The 17,125-nt window shown below is 38.8% G+C and overlaps 1 protein-coding gene and 1 long non-coding RNA gene across 24 annotated transcripts in view; one reads left to right on the top strand and one right to left on the bottom strand.

Moving 5' to 3' along the window:
- Positions 1-17,125, top strand: part of SORBS2 (sorbin and SH3 domain containing 2) — a 205,080-nt gene that overhangs the window by 125,689 nt on the left and 62,266 nt on the right. For 20 of the 23 annotated variants that reach the window (XM_043454399.1, XM_043454402.1, XM_043454405.1 and 17 more), the window contains 5 exons: positions 2,806-2,944; positions 6,707-6,879; positions 11,901-11,967; positions 12,865-12,909; positions 15,426-15,612. In XM_043454399.1, the coding sequence (XP_043310334.1) occupies positions 2,806-2,944; positions 6,707-6,879; positions 11,901-11,967; positions 12,865-12,909; positions 15,426-15,612 (611 nt within the window). Of the gene's footprint in view, positions 1-2,805; positions 2,945-6,706; positions 6,880-7,328; positions 7,664-11,900; positions 11,968-12,864; positions 12,910-15,425; positions 15,613-17,125 lie in introns of those variants that run through there. The other 3 variants (XM_043454407.1, XM_043454408.1, XM_043454404.1) reach the window with 3 other exon arrangements.
- LOC122432466 overlaps positions 3,844-17,125 on the bottom strand; it is a 111,799-nt gene continuing 98,517 nt past the window's right edge. The window contains exon 4 of the long non-coding RNA XR_006266833.1: positions 3,844-3,993. This is a non-coding gene — a long non-coding RNA (uncharacterized LOC122432466). The remainder of the gene's footprint in view (positions 3,994-17,125) is intronic.

The raw sequence follows: 17,125 nt of genomic DNA, 5'->3' as shown, positions 1-17,125 counted from the left end.
GATGAACTGCAGATAGCTGACTCCGACACCACTGACCGTTCTGAAACACCTTCCCCAACCTTGGGTCAGCAGTCTGCCATGACAGCTGGCATCATCTTAACCACCCCTGCTATCATGAATGGAATTACTCCTCTTTCCTTTGCTTCATCATTTTTTAAACAGATCTCCAAAAGCCAAAAGGACCAATTTCTTGTCTGCTATCTGATCTTGCACCTGAGCATTTTTATTTGCATAGGTGTTGATTTCATCTAAACCAATCCTGTATCATCTATTAGGGAAAATTCCGTCAGAATCATCCTCATAAGCCCATTTTGGGCTGAAAAAGTCAATTATATTCTCTTAATTCATTTTAGAGTCACATATATTCACACTGTTGCTCTAGGGAGTTGTACAATGATTTGCCTTATTAAGAAGGTTTCTCAAAAATTTAGATATCCATATAATATTATGATGATTAGATTATAAAGTCTAAATCCTGGTAGATAATAATTTATTTCAGAGATTCATATGAATGTGCCCTGTGTGAGCAGTTCACATCTCCTTATTCATCACATACAAGATTACTCACTGTATGATATTAATTCTTGCTGCCCCTTCATTAACAGCTACATCTTTTGAACCCATCTGTCCAACAGGAGTAAATAATGTAAATAATCTTAATCTGCACTGCAAAAATTTAGCCATATGAATTTTTTGGAACCAGTTTCCCAAACTGTTCCAGTATAGAAATTTATGAATATTTATTGTTTTATATAGCAATAATTTGCCTTCCATTTAGATTAAATATAAATATTTTCCATACATATTTATATCATTTACATATGTCTGTTTGACAAGCAGCCCCTAATAAATGATTTATGAATGACTGAAGTGCTTCAAAATTTTATGGTGCAGATTTTCAATTACGTATACTGTATGTATGCCTGAAAGGGATACATATATCCTTGTGGAGCTAACTGTAACTGAACTTCCTTTTTTTTCTTTGCAGTGCAGTAATAAACGTTTATTGTTTTATTTTTTATTTTTTATTTTTTTACGTTTATTGTTTTAGATTCTGAGTTTAAGTGGCTTGTTAAGCAGCATAAATTGCATATACTTTCTCCATGAGATGGCTTTCCTAATAATCATGTCATATAACAATAAAATACATTCTAAAGTTCTAATAGTAGTATTCAATTAGTAAAATCCTAATTGATTTAACATGATGAAAGACTAAATCTCCTTGCAGTGTTTATTTTTTTTTTTTAACCCATAGCCATTGTTATTGAAACCATCAAGATAGAAGGAAGGGCAGCTTTCCTAAGTTTAGTTACAAAACATGATAGTTTTTAGTTCTCCTACCTTTAACGTTAATTCAAACACATTATAACAATAATATTGAAAATATATTTACAAAGATCAACCAAACTGGATTTGGACCACGAGGCAAAAATATTATTGAATTATTCATCAAAGGTATATAAGCATTCTGAAGCATTATGGGAGATCTGTGCATCATACTTATTTGAATGGCCAGTGCTCTAAGTTAGACGACCCTCAAGACAGAGTTGCTTATAATAGGAGAGTAATTTCTGTAACCGCTCAGAGAAGTACTTCATCGTTAAGCACACTCATTGTAATGAAATGCTTACTGACTTTAGGACAGATGTGGCATGGCTAGAAAGTAACAAAATTAGATTAATTCTACATGATTTGAAAACATCTGCTTTGAAGTGAGAAATCATGGAAATGTGAAATTAATTGACTACCTATGTTTCAGGCCTATACAACAAAAGTTTAATTGCTTTCAAATAAGTAGATTAAGTTCACAAATTATGGTTCTTTATCTGTATGCATATGTGTGTTGTGTGTGTACTGTATTCAGCTGTATTTTAACTAAGTGCTCTTGCTAACGTTTTATCTTATTTGCACGCATTATACCAATGCCCAGTGCTGCATTGTGGACAGACAGGCAAGCTTAATAGCAGTGAGCTCAACCTTTCTGAACTGAGCTGATTCAATTCAATTTTAATATGTATCTACTGAATATCTACTATGCTATTAGCCCCAGGTTGCATGTTATACAGAAAAAAAATATGTTTAAAAAGCATATATATCACAATTTCCAACAGGAATCTTGAAACACCAATGGGAATATGAAAATACTGATATAAAGCAATCAAAACAACAAACTAGTATTACTATCAAGGGCTAAAAAGGGAGATGAGAGCAGGAAGTAGCCAGAGATTTAACACATCTTTCTGTTGCTTTGCCAAGTATTTGATTCTTCCAGAATAGACTGCTTCAGGACATATAAATCCAAACAATTATCCTCCTTCTGTTAGTCACCTTGCCCTGGAAACACTGATTCACTAGAGGATATACATCCAAGATTAAACCTGAGAGCCAATCCCTTTCTTCTTGTCAAAGAACATTCATTTCAAATCCCACACGCAGAGCAGTATGACAGTGTTCGGACCACTTAAGTCATGACATAAGAACAGATTCACCCTCGTGTGTATCGTAACTGACTCCTATGAGATCTTTGGACATCACTGTTAGCAGAGTGCCCAGTGGTCAGCTGCTTCCATTCCCCTCGTCACCTCCTATGGTCTCTACCATAAAAAGGGAGTGATTTTCAAAGTAAATGAAGATAGAGAAGACACTGAAAAACAGTGCCATGTCCTTCTCGACATCAGTTTCAAAGTAAATAAACACGTGACAGCTGATTCCTGTCATGTGAGTGGAAGTCTTTATTGCCGTCTAAAGGAGTGAGGCATATAGGGGAATTTGTGCTTTAACACGATGTCTTTGCACTTTTCTCAGAGCCAGATAACAGTGAATGGAAACTCTGGAGGCACTGTGAGTCCAATGAGTTACTATCAAAGGCCGTTTTCCCCTTCTGCTTACTCGCTACCAGGCTCACTCAATTCAAGCATGATCATGCAGCATGGCCGGTCACTTGGTAAGTCATCTGATAGTCATGATTTTCATGACAATTTCAATATAGCAGGTACAAACCACATGACGAATACATAAAGCATCCAAATAATTTTTGGAAAAGGAAGAAACATGCAACACTCCACTTTTTTAAGGAGCCTATCCTAGGAGAGGAATTAAAGGCAGAGGATTCAACACTGGAGAAAATAGACACCCAGCTATTCCAAGACGATGACTGCGTGTGTGTGTGTGTGTGTGTGTGTGTGTGTGTAGAAGGCTATTAGATATTTGGGGTGATGGTGTAGAAAGAAAGAGATGGCCATTTAGGGAGAAGTGAGTGCACATGTACCAGGAGAACATTCCATGAGGCAGTGCATTTCCATGGGAGACAAATACCATCTATGTTCGAGACAGCCCTTTCTTTCATGGAAAAGCTTTCATTAGAGAACGGTTTAGCAATTAAAACAGCCTAACAAGGGGACAGGCGCCTCACAAAGTAGTAAACTGCTGTTGGAACCGAGACCAGAAGACCATCAGACAGGGGTGTGAGTTCCTTTAAATGATTCAAGAATTTTATAGAAAGTTATTTCTAAATCTTTGGTGAATTAAGTCAAAGATAGAGTTCTCCTCCAGAAAAAGAAATGAACATTAGAACAGCCACATAAATTTTAAGACATAATTTCATTTAGGGCCTCCTGGAAGAGAAGCTGTGCTATATAATTCTACAAATATTTTTATGAAGCAAAATATGTTAGGACAATTTAGAAGATAATGTAATAAGTATTTCTTGGCTTTTAAAAAGGTAAAGAAAAAACCCAAACATTGGGAAACTGACCAAATCAAACCATCATCTGAATTGAAGCTGGAAAAGTTTCCATGCTTAGCAACTGGAAGGCCTGAAGGACAGCCGGAAACAGGGAAACCGGCAGAGGGCCACGTGACCCCAACCTACCTCTCAGAAAAGCAGGAGACCAATCCTCTGGACACCACCAAGCAGCAAAGAGAAAGGAACTAGACAGGGCTTTAACTCCCATGTCTTCATTGACAGTAGACAGCATCTTCTCATCCCTGACACTGTGTATTGAAAGAAAATGAGGGTATTAATTTACCCAGGAACACCCAGCCTATGGATTATGCAACTCAAACTTCTGTGGCCAGCAAAAGCTCTCTAATTATAAGACTTACATGGAGCCATGAGACTCATTAAGCAGAAGTCTAAATATACTTGCTCCTTCTCTAAGGCTGCTCCTGGGATCATCTGTGAATCTTACAATGATGTCCTTTTAGAGTATAAGAAAGTAGAACGTCTTTGTGCCAAAACACTGCCCTTATATAAGCAATCTGTGGTGTAGTATTATAATAGGAGTCTGATATATTTAGATTCTTTATGGAGCTATGCATGAGCACACATCTATAGTAAAATTCTACAAATTACCCTTGCCATAATATTTTTCCAAATAATTATTATCAAAGTTAGACTGTCCTCTTTGTCTCTCTTAATGAACACAGTTTTGCCCCTCCCACTCCAACAAATAAAATATGTAAATACTTGAGGACGGACAGATTTTTATATTAGAACATATCAATGGGTCGATTTTACATAAAAACTATACTACACAGAAAGAAATTCTGTAGATAAATATTGAACAAATTCTGCCTAGAGGAACTATTCTGCCCTAAAGAACTTTATAAAGTTGAGGACAAAAAGACTGAAAATGAGAGTTAGTGACATATAAGAGCATAATAAAATAAAAGGCTAACTTGTATTATGTAAGCATTTAGTTCATAGATTCTTCTGAACCACATATTAAGACAGAGTTAACACTGTTTAGACTGGGACTTTGCACATACTCACTGCTCAAAAAATATTTGATAGAAATACTAGCATTGTGGTTGTCCACTCAAATCCTTTCCATAATTAAATGGAAAATCAGAGTCAAATGTCACTTTGTATCTTAATTTGGAGTTGCTTGGGAAAGATATTACTTTTACATACAATAGCATATAAAGCAGTTTTATTCTTAGCCTTATTTATCCTTCATCATAAATTTGAAGTGGATTGAAAAAAGCTTTTCTGTTGCAAACCAAAACATAGAGTATAGAAGTTATAAATGTTACAATGGATTTTAGTTTGAAGAGGTCTTATCTTTATTTATCCTTACAATGATGAGTCCATTTTTTAAAATATCTTATGAAGTTCTGCCACAAAACACAGTCGTATCTTTTTAGATTTTTTTTAGATCTGCTATATCTATATCTATACTTATATGTAATCAATGACTGCTACCCTGACATAAAGGCTTCCTTATCCACATTAAAAAAGAAAAAAAAGACCCAACTTACATGAGTAACAGACCTGGCAAACCATGGCTGAGGGTCATACTTGGTCAGCAAAATTTTGAAATTTACTTTCGAAAAACAGAAAGTCATATCATCAATTGTACTAAATAAATGATAATAATGTAGATTTTCATAAATACCTGTATACTATAAGTGGAATATATAGTACACCTATGTCCTCTTTGTTTCTTACAAAAGTACAAAAGTTAACAAAGATGGCTTGAAAATAAGAATGTGATAAATCTCAGCCAAACTGTATGCTTATGGCAACTTTCACATCCCAGGGGTGAGAGGTCATGATTTTTGCTTCTTTAAAGTAAAAACAAAGCTATTAAGGCCATCATGGAGTCTTAGATAAAAATTAATACTAATACCTTATGATCATTTCTTTACTTATATGCCTTAACATTCAAGTATATGTTTGGATGTGAAGATTTCCTGATGTGATTAGGAAGTCGTCATCACTGGACCCACCAGGAAAATCTCAAAAGCACTTTCTTAACACAGTGGTGGCCACACGGCCACATGATCTTTCAACAAATACTATTCTTCCCCTTAACCCCTGTCACTGGATGATGAAGATCTTGTTTTCAGAGGGCCAAGCAGTATATACCTACATGTTAACAATGAGTGGCTCAAATTTAAGATAAATGAGTTAGAAGAAATAGTGATGGAAATACACTCTATATTTATTTATAAATATAATATGGGGCTTCCCTGGTAGCTCAGCTGATAAAGAATTGCCTGCAATGCAGGAGACCCCAGTTCTATTCCTGGGTCAGGAAGATCCCCTGCAGAAGGGACAGGCTACGCATTCCAAATTCTTGGGCTTCCCTGGTGGCTCAGATGGTAAAGAATCTGCCTGCGAAGCAGGAGACCTGGGTTTGATCCCTGGGTTGGGAAGATCCCCTGGAGGAATGCATGGCAACCCACTCCAGTATTCTTGCCTGAAGAATCCCCATGGACAGAGGAGCCTGGTTTAATATATACCTACATGTTAACAATGAGTGACTCAAATTTAAGATAAATGAGCTGGAAGATATACTGATACAAATACACTCTATATTTATTTATAAATGTAGTATTACATGTGTGTTATTTGCTCAGTTATGCCTGACTCTCTGCAAGCCCATGGACTGTAGCCCACCAGGCTCCTCTGTCCATGGGATTTTCCAGGCAAGAATAGTGTAGTGGGTTGCCATTCCCTTCTCCAGGGGATTTTCCTGACCCAGGGATCAAACCTGGGCCTCCTGCATTGCAGGCAGATTCTTTACTGTCTGAGCCACCAACAAAGACCATTGTATTATATATTTATGCATAATTAATCACATATAACTATGTAATTACACATAATTATAATATACTATATTATAGTAGGCATGAATATGAGGCTCCATTAATCTGATTCCTTGTGCATCAAATATATTTCACCACATCTTCTCCGCAGATTCCTCGGAGGCATATCCCCAGCATGCCCAGTCTCTGGACGGCAGCGTGGGCAGCTCCATACCCCTGTACAGGTCCTCTGAGGAGGAGAAGAGAGTGACAGTCATCAAGGCACCCCACTACCCAGGGATCGGGCCGGTGGATGAATCCGGAATCCCCACAGCAATCAGAACGGTAGGAAATGCCAGCGCCCGCGTTGCTCTGGGGCTGTGCAAGCCTCCACAAAGGATGGATTGTCGATGGCTTTGTGCATTCCTACACTCTTATATAATGAGGATTGCCCACTGTGCCATCTGAATTCTCATGAATATTATGCTGCGTGTGGGCAGAGAAAAGGAACTGTCCATTGAAGATAATGACCCAATCTGTTTCTCTTATTTCGATTAAAAAAGCACGAAAATTGTGATCCTGTAAGCTTTGTTTGCCTTCACCTTTTACCAAGGGGAGTTAGGGCAACAGAGAGAGAAGAGAGAAGGGAGAATTAAATGTGAATTCTTTGGCTGCACTTAAGTCTCACGTGCGCTGCGAATAAGCCAGTGATTTGTGTCTGGAGATGGACGGACATGCCTTACCGCCAGGAGATTGGGAGCCCTGGATTGGGAGTTGAGAAGCCTGATGATTGGAGGGAAGGGCGTTCATGTCAGAGAAAGGAAAAGCTGTCCGCGGAAAATACACATCACATTTGGGTGTCCCTCCTCGGCTGTGCCTGCCGAGAGCTCTCGGGGCGATCAGTGAAAGTGTTTGGGTTGGGTTTTTTTTTTTCCCCTCCAGTCTGTAAACTCTGCCAGATCATTGTTGAGTGTGTTGGGGCAGCCCCTTCTGGCAGAGTTCGGCAGCGGCAGAGGCCGAGCTCGGGCAGGCAGCTGCTGGCTGAGCCAGTCCACTTGGAGAGGAGGTTTGTGCTAGCCTGCGGGGAGGAAGACAGGGCGCCAGGATGAGAGCCGCGGCACCTCTGCAGGTGAAACGGGGGGCGGGCAGGGATCGTGGCGCCCGCTGTGTACGCGGGTCCGCACACCCGGCTGGGAGGCTACGGAGGGCGGCCGGTTTGGAATGCAAACCTCGGGGGGGGGGGCGGGGTGAGAGAGAGGAAAAGACTGGGCATTAGATCAGAAAAAGAGGTGGGGGCAATTGGAATCTGCTCAAAGAGAAGGAAAGACAGAGAGTGGGGGTGGGTGGAGGTTCTTCTCTCCTTGAATTTGCATTTATTACATGGATCCCACGATCTGAGATAAGAGTTAAAAATTAATTATTCCAAGCATCTGTATTAGGGAAGTCAGAAGGTAAGTCTGTAGAGTCATTGCTAGGGCTTTAGACTCATGAGATTCTGGGAATGTTGAATGTGGCTACTTTTAAAGACCTAAAAAATCTATGTTGGCACCAATAGTTGTCATATTTAAGTGACAGGAAAAGTTCGGGATCGGGACTGACATTTTTAATCTTACAATGACTGCATGTTTCTGGTGGTGGCGCTTTGTTGTATGTTTCTTTTTTAAGATTTCTGACCCCAAATGCTTTAATTAGAATTTATTTTTCCTAATAGAGTAGGGATACAGTGCCAGACCGGTACAGTGTCACTGGTTTTTTTAAACTGACCCTTGAAACATAATAGATACACAGATTAGAGATGTCTGATTCTGTGTACATAATATAGACTCATTTTATCTGAGATCTCTAGGTGTGTTTTTAATCAGTACACTGCAAAGTTAGAACTGTTTTTATCCATTAGATATAATTTTCTTAAATAACAAGGCCTTGCTTTCACATTTTAAAAAGAAAAAACTGAGATGTTAGAGATGGTTAGTGAAAAATCAAAAAATGTTAAAAATTTTATAGTATTTTATCTACTGCCAAATGAAAAGCATGTTTAGATATGCATAAACAAAAGCATATACTAGACATTTGATGCAAGCTTCCCTTCTATAAAACAGAAAATAAAATATAAGCAACTCAGAAGTTCCTTATAAGGAACCAGCATTTTTATGTACAGCCAGGCTCCTCTGTAGACGTTTCAAAGTTTACAAAAAAGGTACAGGTCTGAAGACTCATTCACATTTCTTATTTGTCAGCCCCGCACGGCACATCCCCAAGTATAGCTGTGTTTATAAATGTGGAGTCAGGCCATCTCAGAGCCACAGCAGGCCAAGAATCTCCAAGGCTGTTTTCCTTTCTCATCTGCAGAGAAAGCAATGATTATCTGACTTACATTACTTCACACGGGCTTTCCGCTCAGGGTGCACACCAAAGGCAGCGCTGTGTCCATGTGCCATTTTATAGTCTCACGGTCTCAGACATTTTAGACTCCAGGCTCCTTTTAGACACATTCTAGGTGTTGGGCTAGGTCTCTTTATATACACTATCTCTCTCAATTTCCATAGACCAAGGAAACAGAATTTTGTAAAGTAACCTAGAAGCTCTAGAAGGCCAGGAGTTAAACAAACGCACCTTTGAGCTATTTGCAGGAAGGGGAGCAGCTCCCCAGACTGCCCTCTCTCATGTGACCTGGGACGTCTATGTCAGCCTTTTACTGCCGTCCTTAACAACAACAACAAAACCCGCTGGGGTCCAGCTCCCACAAGATTGTGTAATTAAGGCCAACTAGTTAACTGAAGTACAAGATTCTTTTCTTCTACTTCAAATATAACACCGTTAGAGCCTTTTCAAAGCTGGAAAGGGGAAAAAACAGAACAGAACAATGAACACTGGTGGGTAGAAAATACGTGTCTCTTCCCTTTTTGGAAATCTCTGCCTGATAAATCACTGTTGAGTTCTGATGTTTTGTAAACTACAGGAATGTAAATTTTCAGGTTTATTCAGCCAAGTTCGAGAAAACAACCAAAGAGTGATTTACTAATAGCTACTGTCCAGGCAAAACCATTTTGAAGAACACATAAGAAAGTAAACTTTCTCAAATTCAAGGAGACTTCTGTTTACTTAATCTCAATATTTGCTGCAACAACCTACATGAGGACATATATAAAGGGAACTTTAAATGTTTAGAAGACTTCTTTGAGAAAGAGATGGAGAGTTTAAGTGTTCCCATTTACCAGGTTCATATTCCTCTTTGTCAACCAACTTGGGCATTTTCTGGCATCTCAGTGCTCACCATATAAAGCTAGCAGATGGCAGAACGAAGATCCTGCCTGATATGTGCCCTCCGGCAAGTGAAGGGAAAAAAATCCCGTCTGTCAGGATACCTTGCCATATACAGTGATATAACTCACTTATTCAGCTTCCCCATTGCCATCGGTGGTGTTCAGGTATGGCTGGGAAACATGTTTATACAGTGTTATGTCTTATTTTTTATTGCTAAAGACTACAAAGGAATTAAAGCTTAATAAAAAAAAGAAATCCATCTTTTATGAAACTAAATGTCTCTTAAAAATACAAGTTCAGCTACTTTGTTTAAACCAGCAAATAACAGCTAGACTGTTGCTTTATCACTACCTCCCCCACAGCTCCCACCATTTGAGTATAAAGTCAGCCAGTGATCCACCCAATATTTCCACTGTAAAAAGAGCCTAGAATGAATGAAGAAGTGATTTCCAACAAAGTTAAGTAGCCCCCGATGCTACTCTATATTTGTGGTGATTATCGGAATCAGATATTCTTAGCAAAAGAAATTTAGATATAGCACAAACTCTCAGTTTCCAGAAGAAAAACACAATAACCACACTGGAGAGAAAAATCAGGATATAAAATGTACACCAAAGTTCAATGTAACAAACACACGACTATTTTTATGGCTGTCCTAGCGGAATGTTTTATATGAAAAGAACTATCTAAAAAAATGGTATATTTAGTTACCATATACAGAACGGTCATGTTTCTCACCAGAATAACCTTGGAAGAGCTGAGGTGAACATCTTGCCAAGCAAAATCTTGATTATGATTATAAAGCATATGTACCCATTTACAGGTATACTATTAGACAGACTTTTATCCAAAAACCTGGGTCATTCATTATTTTATTCTGTAAATATTTGAGGCTTTCTACTGTTACGACTTATGGAACATTTCTTATATTCTAGCCACTGTTTTAGATCTTTTTGCATACATGTCTCTTTCATTTTCCAAAACAATTCTATGATGTGGATATAATTATTTCATCTTAGAGAAAACTGAGGCTCTATAAGGTTACCTCACTCGCCCAGATTCACATTGCTGGGAAATATTAAACAGTAATTAAAGGAACTAAGAATTGAATCTAGGTTGATCTGACATTAATCTCAGCTTTCCACTGTAGCCTACTGTTTATATTATGTCAAAAGCAGAGTGGATAAGAAGCTTCTGCTTTTAAGGAACTTACAGTTTAGCAAAGCAGATACTGCCAACATTTTATTATTATGTTAGAGGAGTTTTGAAGCAATAGCTACATTTTTGGACTTGCTCCAGGACACTAAATTATTTACTATATTCAGTATTTTATTAACTTAGACTAGTAAATATCAAATTTTTATTTCTCTAATTTAAGCCAATGATCAGAATACAGTTTACATGTAAAATATTCCCCAGTTAATTTTAAAAATAATGTATTGAATAGTATACTAACAAGTTTTTATGGATAATGATAATTATCACCAAAAGGGGTGAAACAAAAAACTATAACTACGAACTATAATTACAAAATGATAGCTTTGATTCAACTTCTTGTTGTTGTTCAGTCACTAAGTTGGGTCCAACTCTTTGTAACCCCATGAACTGCAGCATACCAGGCTTCCCTGTCCTTCACTATCTCTCAGAATTTGCTCAGTTTAGCTAATTTTATATAAATAAGCTCATGGAAATATCAATTACCCAGGGCTAGGCACAGCTGTGACTTGGGAAAAAAAAAAAACCATAGCATATAATATTCCAGCTCAGCCTAAACTCAAACAAGGGGTAATATGTTTACAAAGTGTGGGTATGCCTGGATAAATTACTGATATCAGCTTATTGACCAGAGATGTATTAATACATCTTTTGTTGCCCAACCATTATTGACCTGAGTGTTTCAATATTCACTTACATAACAAATCACCAGCCACAGGTGTTAATTTCTACAAAAATCCCCTGGTCAATAATGTGATGTTGTCATCATGAAATAATAAAGTGAAAATTGTATCACAGAATCTGCTATGAAAAAAGGTAAAATATAGAAAGAGGAACAAGGTCTATTTGTGACCAGTTTTGTAACCTTTGGACATTTTCTTTTACAGACAGTTGACAGACCGAAGGACTGGTACAAGACCATGTTTAAGCAAATCCACATGGTTCACAAGCCGGGTATGTAGTTCTGTTTTCGGATCAGGTCCTTGTGGGTGGAAGAAGACGTACTCTTCTGTGCAGTTTTGTTTCACACAAAATGTCAAGATTCTAGCAAACTTCATGGCCCTCCCTTCTTTTCAACACTCCTCCTTACTCTCAGTGTTAAGTGTTAGTCACTCAGTCCAGTCTGATTCTTTGTGACCCCATGGACTGTAGCCTGCCATATTCCTCTGTCTATGGAATTCTCCAGGCAAGAATACTGGAGTGGGTTATCATTTCCTTCTCCAGGGGATCTTCCTGACCCAGGGATCAAACCCAGGGTCTCCTGCATTGCAAGCAGATTCCTTACCATCTGAGCCACTAGGTCACCCCTCAATTCCCAGACACCTGTGCTGCTTCTTCACCCCTGAGCTGCCAGAAAGCCTCTTAGAAGATGAGCCTCGAGGAGTACCAGAGGCTCTGGCCTTATCCATTCATCCTCCCCTGTTCACAGTATAAACAAGCCTGGCTATTGTCTGCTTAAACAAACTCATGATTCCTCTATCCACACAGATCCACCCCATGTCAAGAGAGTGGGCCATAGCTGGGTCTCACCAAGTTGATAAGAGATCTTTAAAGTACTTACTAAAGGAAATTCAGGATCCAGAACAGGTGGAAAGGGGGGAAAGGGACTGACGTCTGTATGCTGTGAAGTGGGCGCCAGAGCAAAGCTGTTACAGACCAGAGAAGTCAATTTGCAGAGACCCAGCAAAACAAAAACAAAACATAATATTTGAAAATTTTTAAATGGTATTATGAACTCGGCAAACCATGTTAGCCTTCTAACAGATCTGTTGTTTCCCTGAAGTTCTGCCGTCTTGATAGGATGTGGTGACCGAATCTGTATTACCATAATATTTATGTTTCATTTTCTAGATGATGACACAGACATGTATAATACTCCTTATACATATAATGCAGGTAGGCTGGTTTCCTTGCTTGCCATGAATACACTGTGCCTTGCCATGCGTGGAAGAACTTCCCACTTTTTTTTTAACCACTCTGAGTGCACGATTTCAGTTTCTACAATTAGGAAGACGCTTTTTTTTTTTTTCCTCTTTCTTTTCTCAGCATGTGTAACAAAAAATGTGGATCTTTTCTCATGCAAATGAGAACTAATACTATTTTATCTCCTTCATCCCCACTGTTAGTTTATTCTCTCTGCTTCAGGAATGTTTAACCAAAATGTGAAGGACAGCAGGGAAGAACATACTGTAATAGGGGTACAAAGTAAGATAAAAAGGTCTCCTTTTATCAGTGGAGAATTGTTATAATTGCGTAAGATCTTTTGGATTACACTTCACAGTAAAACAAGTCAAGCAAAGTATTTTGTGACCCTGTCCATGCTTTTGCTCCAAATGCAACCATTCATAGAAAGTTTTTTAAAAATCCCCGTTTGCCGGGCCACTCTTCTGACTCAGAGCTGCCGGTGGTCATGATGGAACGGCTTCAGCCCTGGGCATTTCCACTAGTGTTTCTGTGAGTTGGTGTCTTGGGGATGCTTGCAGGCTGGAATGAGGGACCCCTAAAAAATGTTTCTGATCGCAGGTGTCTTCTAAATATCACATCGGGGGATCCCTCATGGGGCCTCCAGTCACTTGCCAGTTCCGGGCTCAGGACTACAGCACTGTGTCTGTATTCCCTTCTTAGAACAGGCTCGGGGGCCTACGTCCCCTTTGGCAGCTGCAACCTCCTGTCAGGGTCCCCTGGGTCAGCCTGGCCCCTGAACTAGATGAGGCTGCCCTCTCTGTGACACTTGAAGGCCAGCACTCAGGCCTTTTGTAACAGTTGAGGATTCTGCTACTAGCGTCCAAGGACAAATAGAGGGAAAAAAAATACAAGGAGAACAAGCTCAACAAGCTGCAAGAATCTGGCTTTCAGCCCTCACTCCTCTAGATGATAGCAGGCGGCCTCCTAAGAGTCCCTCAACTTTTATATGCTGGTCACAGGTACTACTAACTCCCCTCTTGGGTTTAGCCTGTTAAAATGCAAAACCCAATTGAGAAAATTTCAAAGATCTTATTGACTTTATATGACGATTTACGAATCAGGTGGCATTCAATCTAGCATACAGAAAGGAGCACCTAGGAGCTGAATGCAAGGAAAGACTTTAAAAAGGCAGAGGGAAGTGGGAACAAGGAAGTTATACCAAAGAGAAAAGCCAGCACATTGCTCGGAGGTTACTCTTCTTGAGGGGAGGGTAGAGGTCTGTGAGGCAGAGTGTCTAACTCATGCTGACCAGGCAAATCCTGGTGGACTGGTTTAAGATTCTGTTTCTGGGAGAGTCAAAACTGTAACTAGGTTAAGTCTCGGTTTCGTGACGTGGGGCTTAGCATGAGTGACTCCATTTTGGGTCTGTTGTTTTGTTCTTAAAAAGCACTACAGTTGAAGTCTAACTGTGGAACTGAGGCAAAACAAAAGTGTATAGACTGTATCTTATTTGTCATAGCCTATGTGCATGGGCTTCCAGGAGAAGCAGAAGAGTGAAAATAGTAATAGCTCGAAAGACTGAGGTGGCAGGAAACTCAGAATTTTTATAATTATTTTTCATACTGAGGTTTGTATCCATGAATAATTAGTAAATTGAACAGTAGTTACCTATCAACTCACAGACCCCTTTAGAAAGCTTTACCATTTAATCGGTAGACAAAGCAACTATAGTCAGTCTCTTCCCCTTTTACTAACCTTGCATGGTACTGTTCTATGCTTTGTACTTTCTGCCTCTTTTTTTCCTCTGCCATCTCCACAACTTCTTCCCCTACCCGCCCAAACCTTCAGGGCTCACTCTAGTGCCCTCAGTTTTTTATATCTTCTCCAACCAATCTACCATCTTCTAAAATTTTAATTCCTAATATAAGTTTCCGCATGTGGCCTTTATCATATGTTACCAATTATTTTCAATCATAATTCTAATCATGTCTCTTTTCCAGAGATGCACTATGAGCTTATTGAGGGTTTAAGTTTCCTTATGCCCTGCACAGCATGTAGATAACTTGCTCAATATTTTATATGATTGTAATTAACATGTCAATTACTATATACAAATCAAAGCTTCTAAAGTAACAGAAGATAATTGGAAACATGTTATTAGTTTACATTATCCAGGAGCAAATTTGCTAAGTATCTGTAAGTCTGTTTCTGGTACCGGTCTGAATTATTACTAATTCCATAATAATTGATGAAGATTCACTGTAACCAATGCTTGTGTCTACAACACATTAATGAATCAATAATGATGAATAATATTAATCAATCAAGGGCATATCATTCAATGCATTCATTATGAATATGTCTACTGATAATAATCTTGGTAAAATCATGGGATATTTTGTAAATAAATAACAGGATTTTTATTTATTACAAATAGCGTGATGCACTTTAAAAACGTCCCTTGTCTCTGTCCTGTTTTTGTTCTGCCGTTCTGTGCCTCCTGACAGGCCTCTACAACTCGCCCTACAGTACTCAGTCACACCCTGCTGCCAAGACCCAGACCTACAGACCGCTCTCCAAGAGCCACTCCGACAACGGCACCAATGCGTTCAAGGATGCTTCCTCCCCCGTCCCTCCCCCGCCTGTTCCTCCGGTTCCGCCCTTTCGAGCAAGAGATCGGTCTTCAACAGAAAAGTAAGGCTTTTCCCCCACAAAGTGTCCAGTAGTAAGTTTAGGATATAACTGATCCCACACGGCATTCAGCAGAAGACTCGGAGCTTACGTTACTAAGATGGTTTGCGTGTAACCTTATCCGTATCATCTTATTAACCAGTAAAGTGACCTCCTCTATCAAGAGTGCAGCAGTTCATACTCCTGCCTCATAATACCCTAGTCACCTTAGTTAGACTTGAAGTAACAGAGCGCCATCTCCACTCTTTGATCAATAAATGCATATGACAAACAGAAATAATGGACACCCACTCCCCTTTGGCATAGCAGGTCAGAGACTATGCAGTTAAATTTCAGGTTCCTCAGATTTGAACTGTTAGGACTATTAATGATTTAAAATTTCCCCTCTGATATCCAAAAGTACAGAAAAGCTTATTCATAAGTAAGGCATTAGTTAACAGGTGTCTACCTGTGGCTCATTTCCACACACTAATTTTAATTTCCCCACTGAAATACATTTATAGAAACTATTCAAACAAAAATAAAAATTTATAAACACACTTTTATTGTGCCATTTTTATTAGGATAATGACTGATAGCCCTACTTATAGGTAATCTTCATTGAGACCTCACTACGAGCACTCATCTAAGTACTTTTCCTGTATTGTATCACTTAATTCTGAACACAACCCAATGAGACATGCTCTATTTTAAACCCATTTTAGAGAGGGAAAAAACTGTAGTTTCAAAAACCAAAGTAAGTTGCTCAACCCATGCAGCTAGTATGCCCAAGCCAGACTCACACCTGGCTCTGACTAAAGCCACAGCTCATCCTATACTAGCAATAATAAATATAAATGTAAGGATTATTTAGTATTAATATGCTTAACTATTAAGCATCCACCTATCTGACCCATCCCAGAAATTATATTCAACACCCTGCTGTACCATGAGGAGTAATTGATGATCATATAGGTTACAAGACAGCACAAAGACAGACATACATTATACGTGAAGAGATTCTCATTTTAATGCCATCTCTTCATGACTATTATATGTTTAGTATATGTTTAGACATGTATGGTATCTTAAATTTGAGAAATAAGTCTAGACACAAAATAGTATCTCTGCCATAAAGAACCAAGATTAACTCAGACTTAAATGTATTATTTGTCCTATATGTCTAGTAAAAGTTAATCTTTCCTTAAGAAACATGATAATCCCTTAAAATTTTCTAGAATGCTTTCTTCTCTGCTGAATAGTGCTCATCAATTTACTAGAAAGCCAGGACCTGCTTTCCCCTAGCTCTCCTGTCTTGTAGAATATGTCTGTCTCCAACCTGCCACAGAGTTGGAATTTCATCCCATTCCATGGGTCAGAACTGCCCCCATCTATAGTCAGAAAATTCTTCTTCCTCAAAAGTGATCCTCCCAAAGGAAGCCTTCTTCAGCCTCAGCTACCTAGAAGAGTTTTACTTTTGAAGTCCCTCTTTGACTGCCTCTTGAAGGATGTTAGTTCAAGGAAAAGAGCTGATTCC

This window comes from Cervus canadensis, chromosome 31 (assembly GCF_019320065.1).
Source record: "Cervus canadensis isolate Bull #8, Minnesota chromosome 31, ASM1932006v1, whole genome shotgun sequence".
In the NCBI taxonomy this organism is placed as follows: Eukaryota; Metazoa; Chordata; class Mammalia; order Artiodactyla; family Cervidae; genus Cervus; species Cervus canadensis.
The sequence above is the reverse complement of the archived record's forward strand: the minus strand, read 5'-3'. Positions and strand labels throughout refer to the sequence as shown.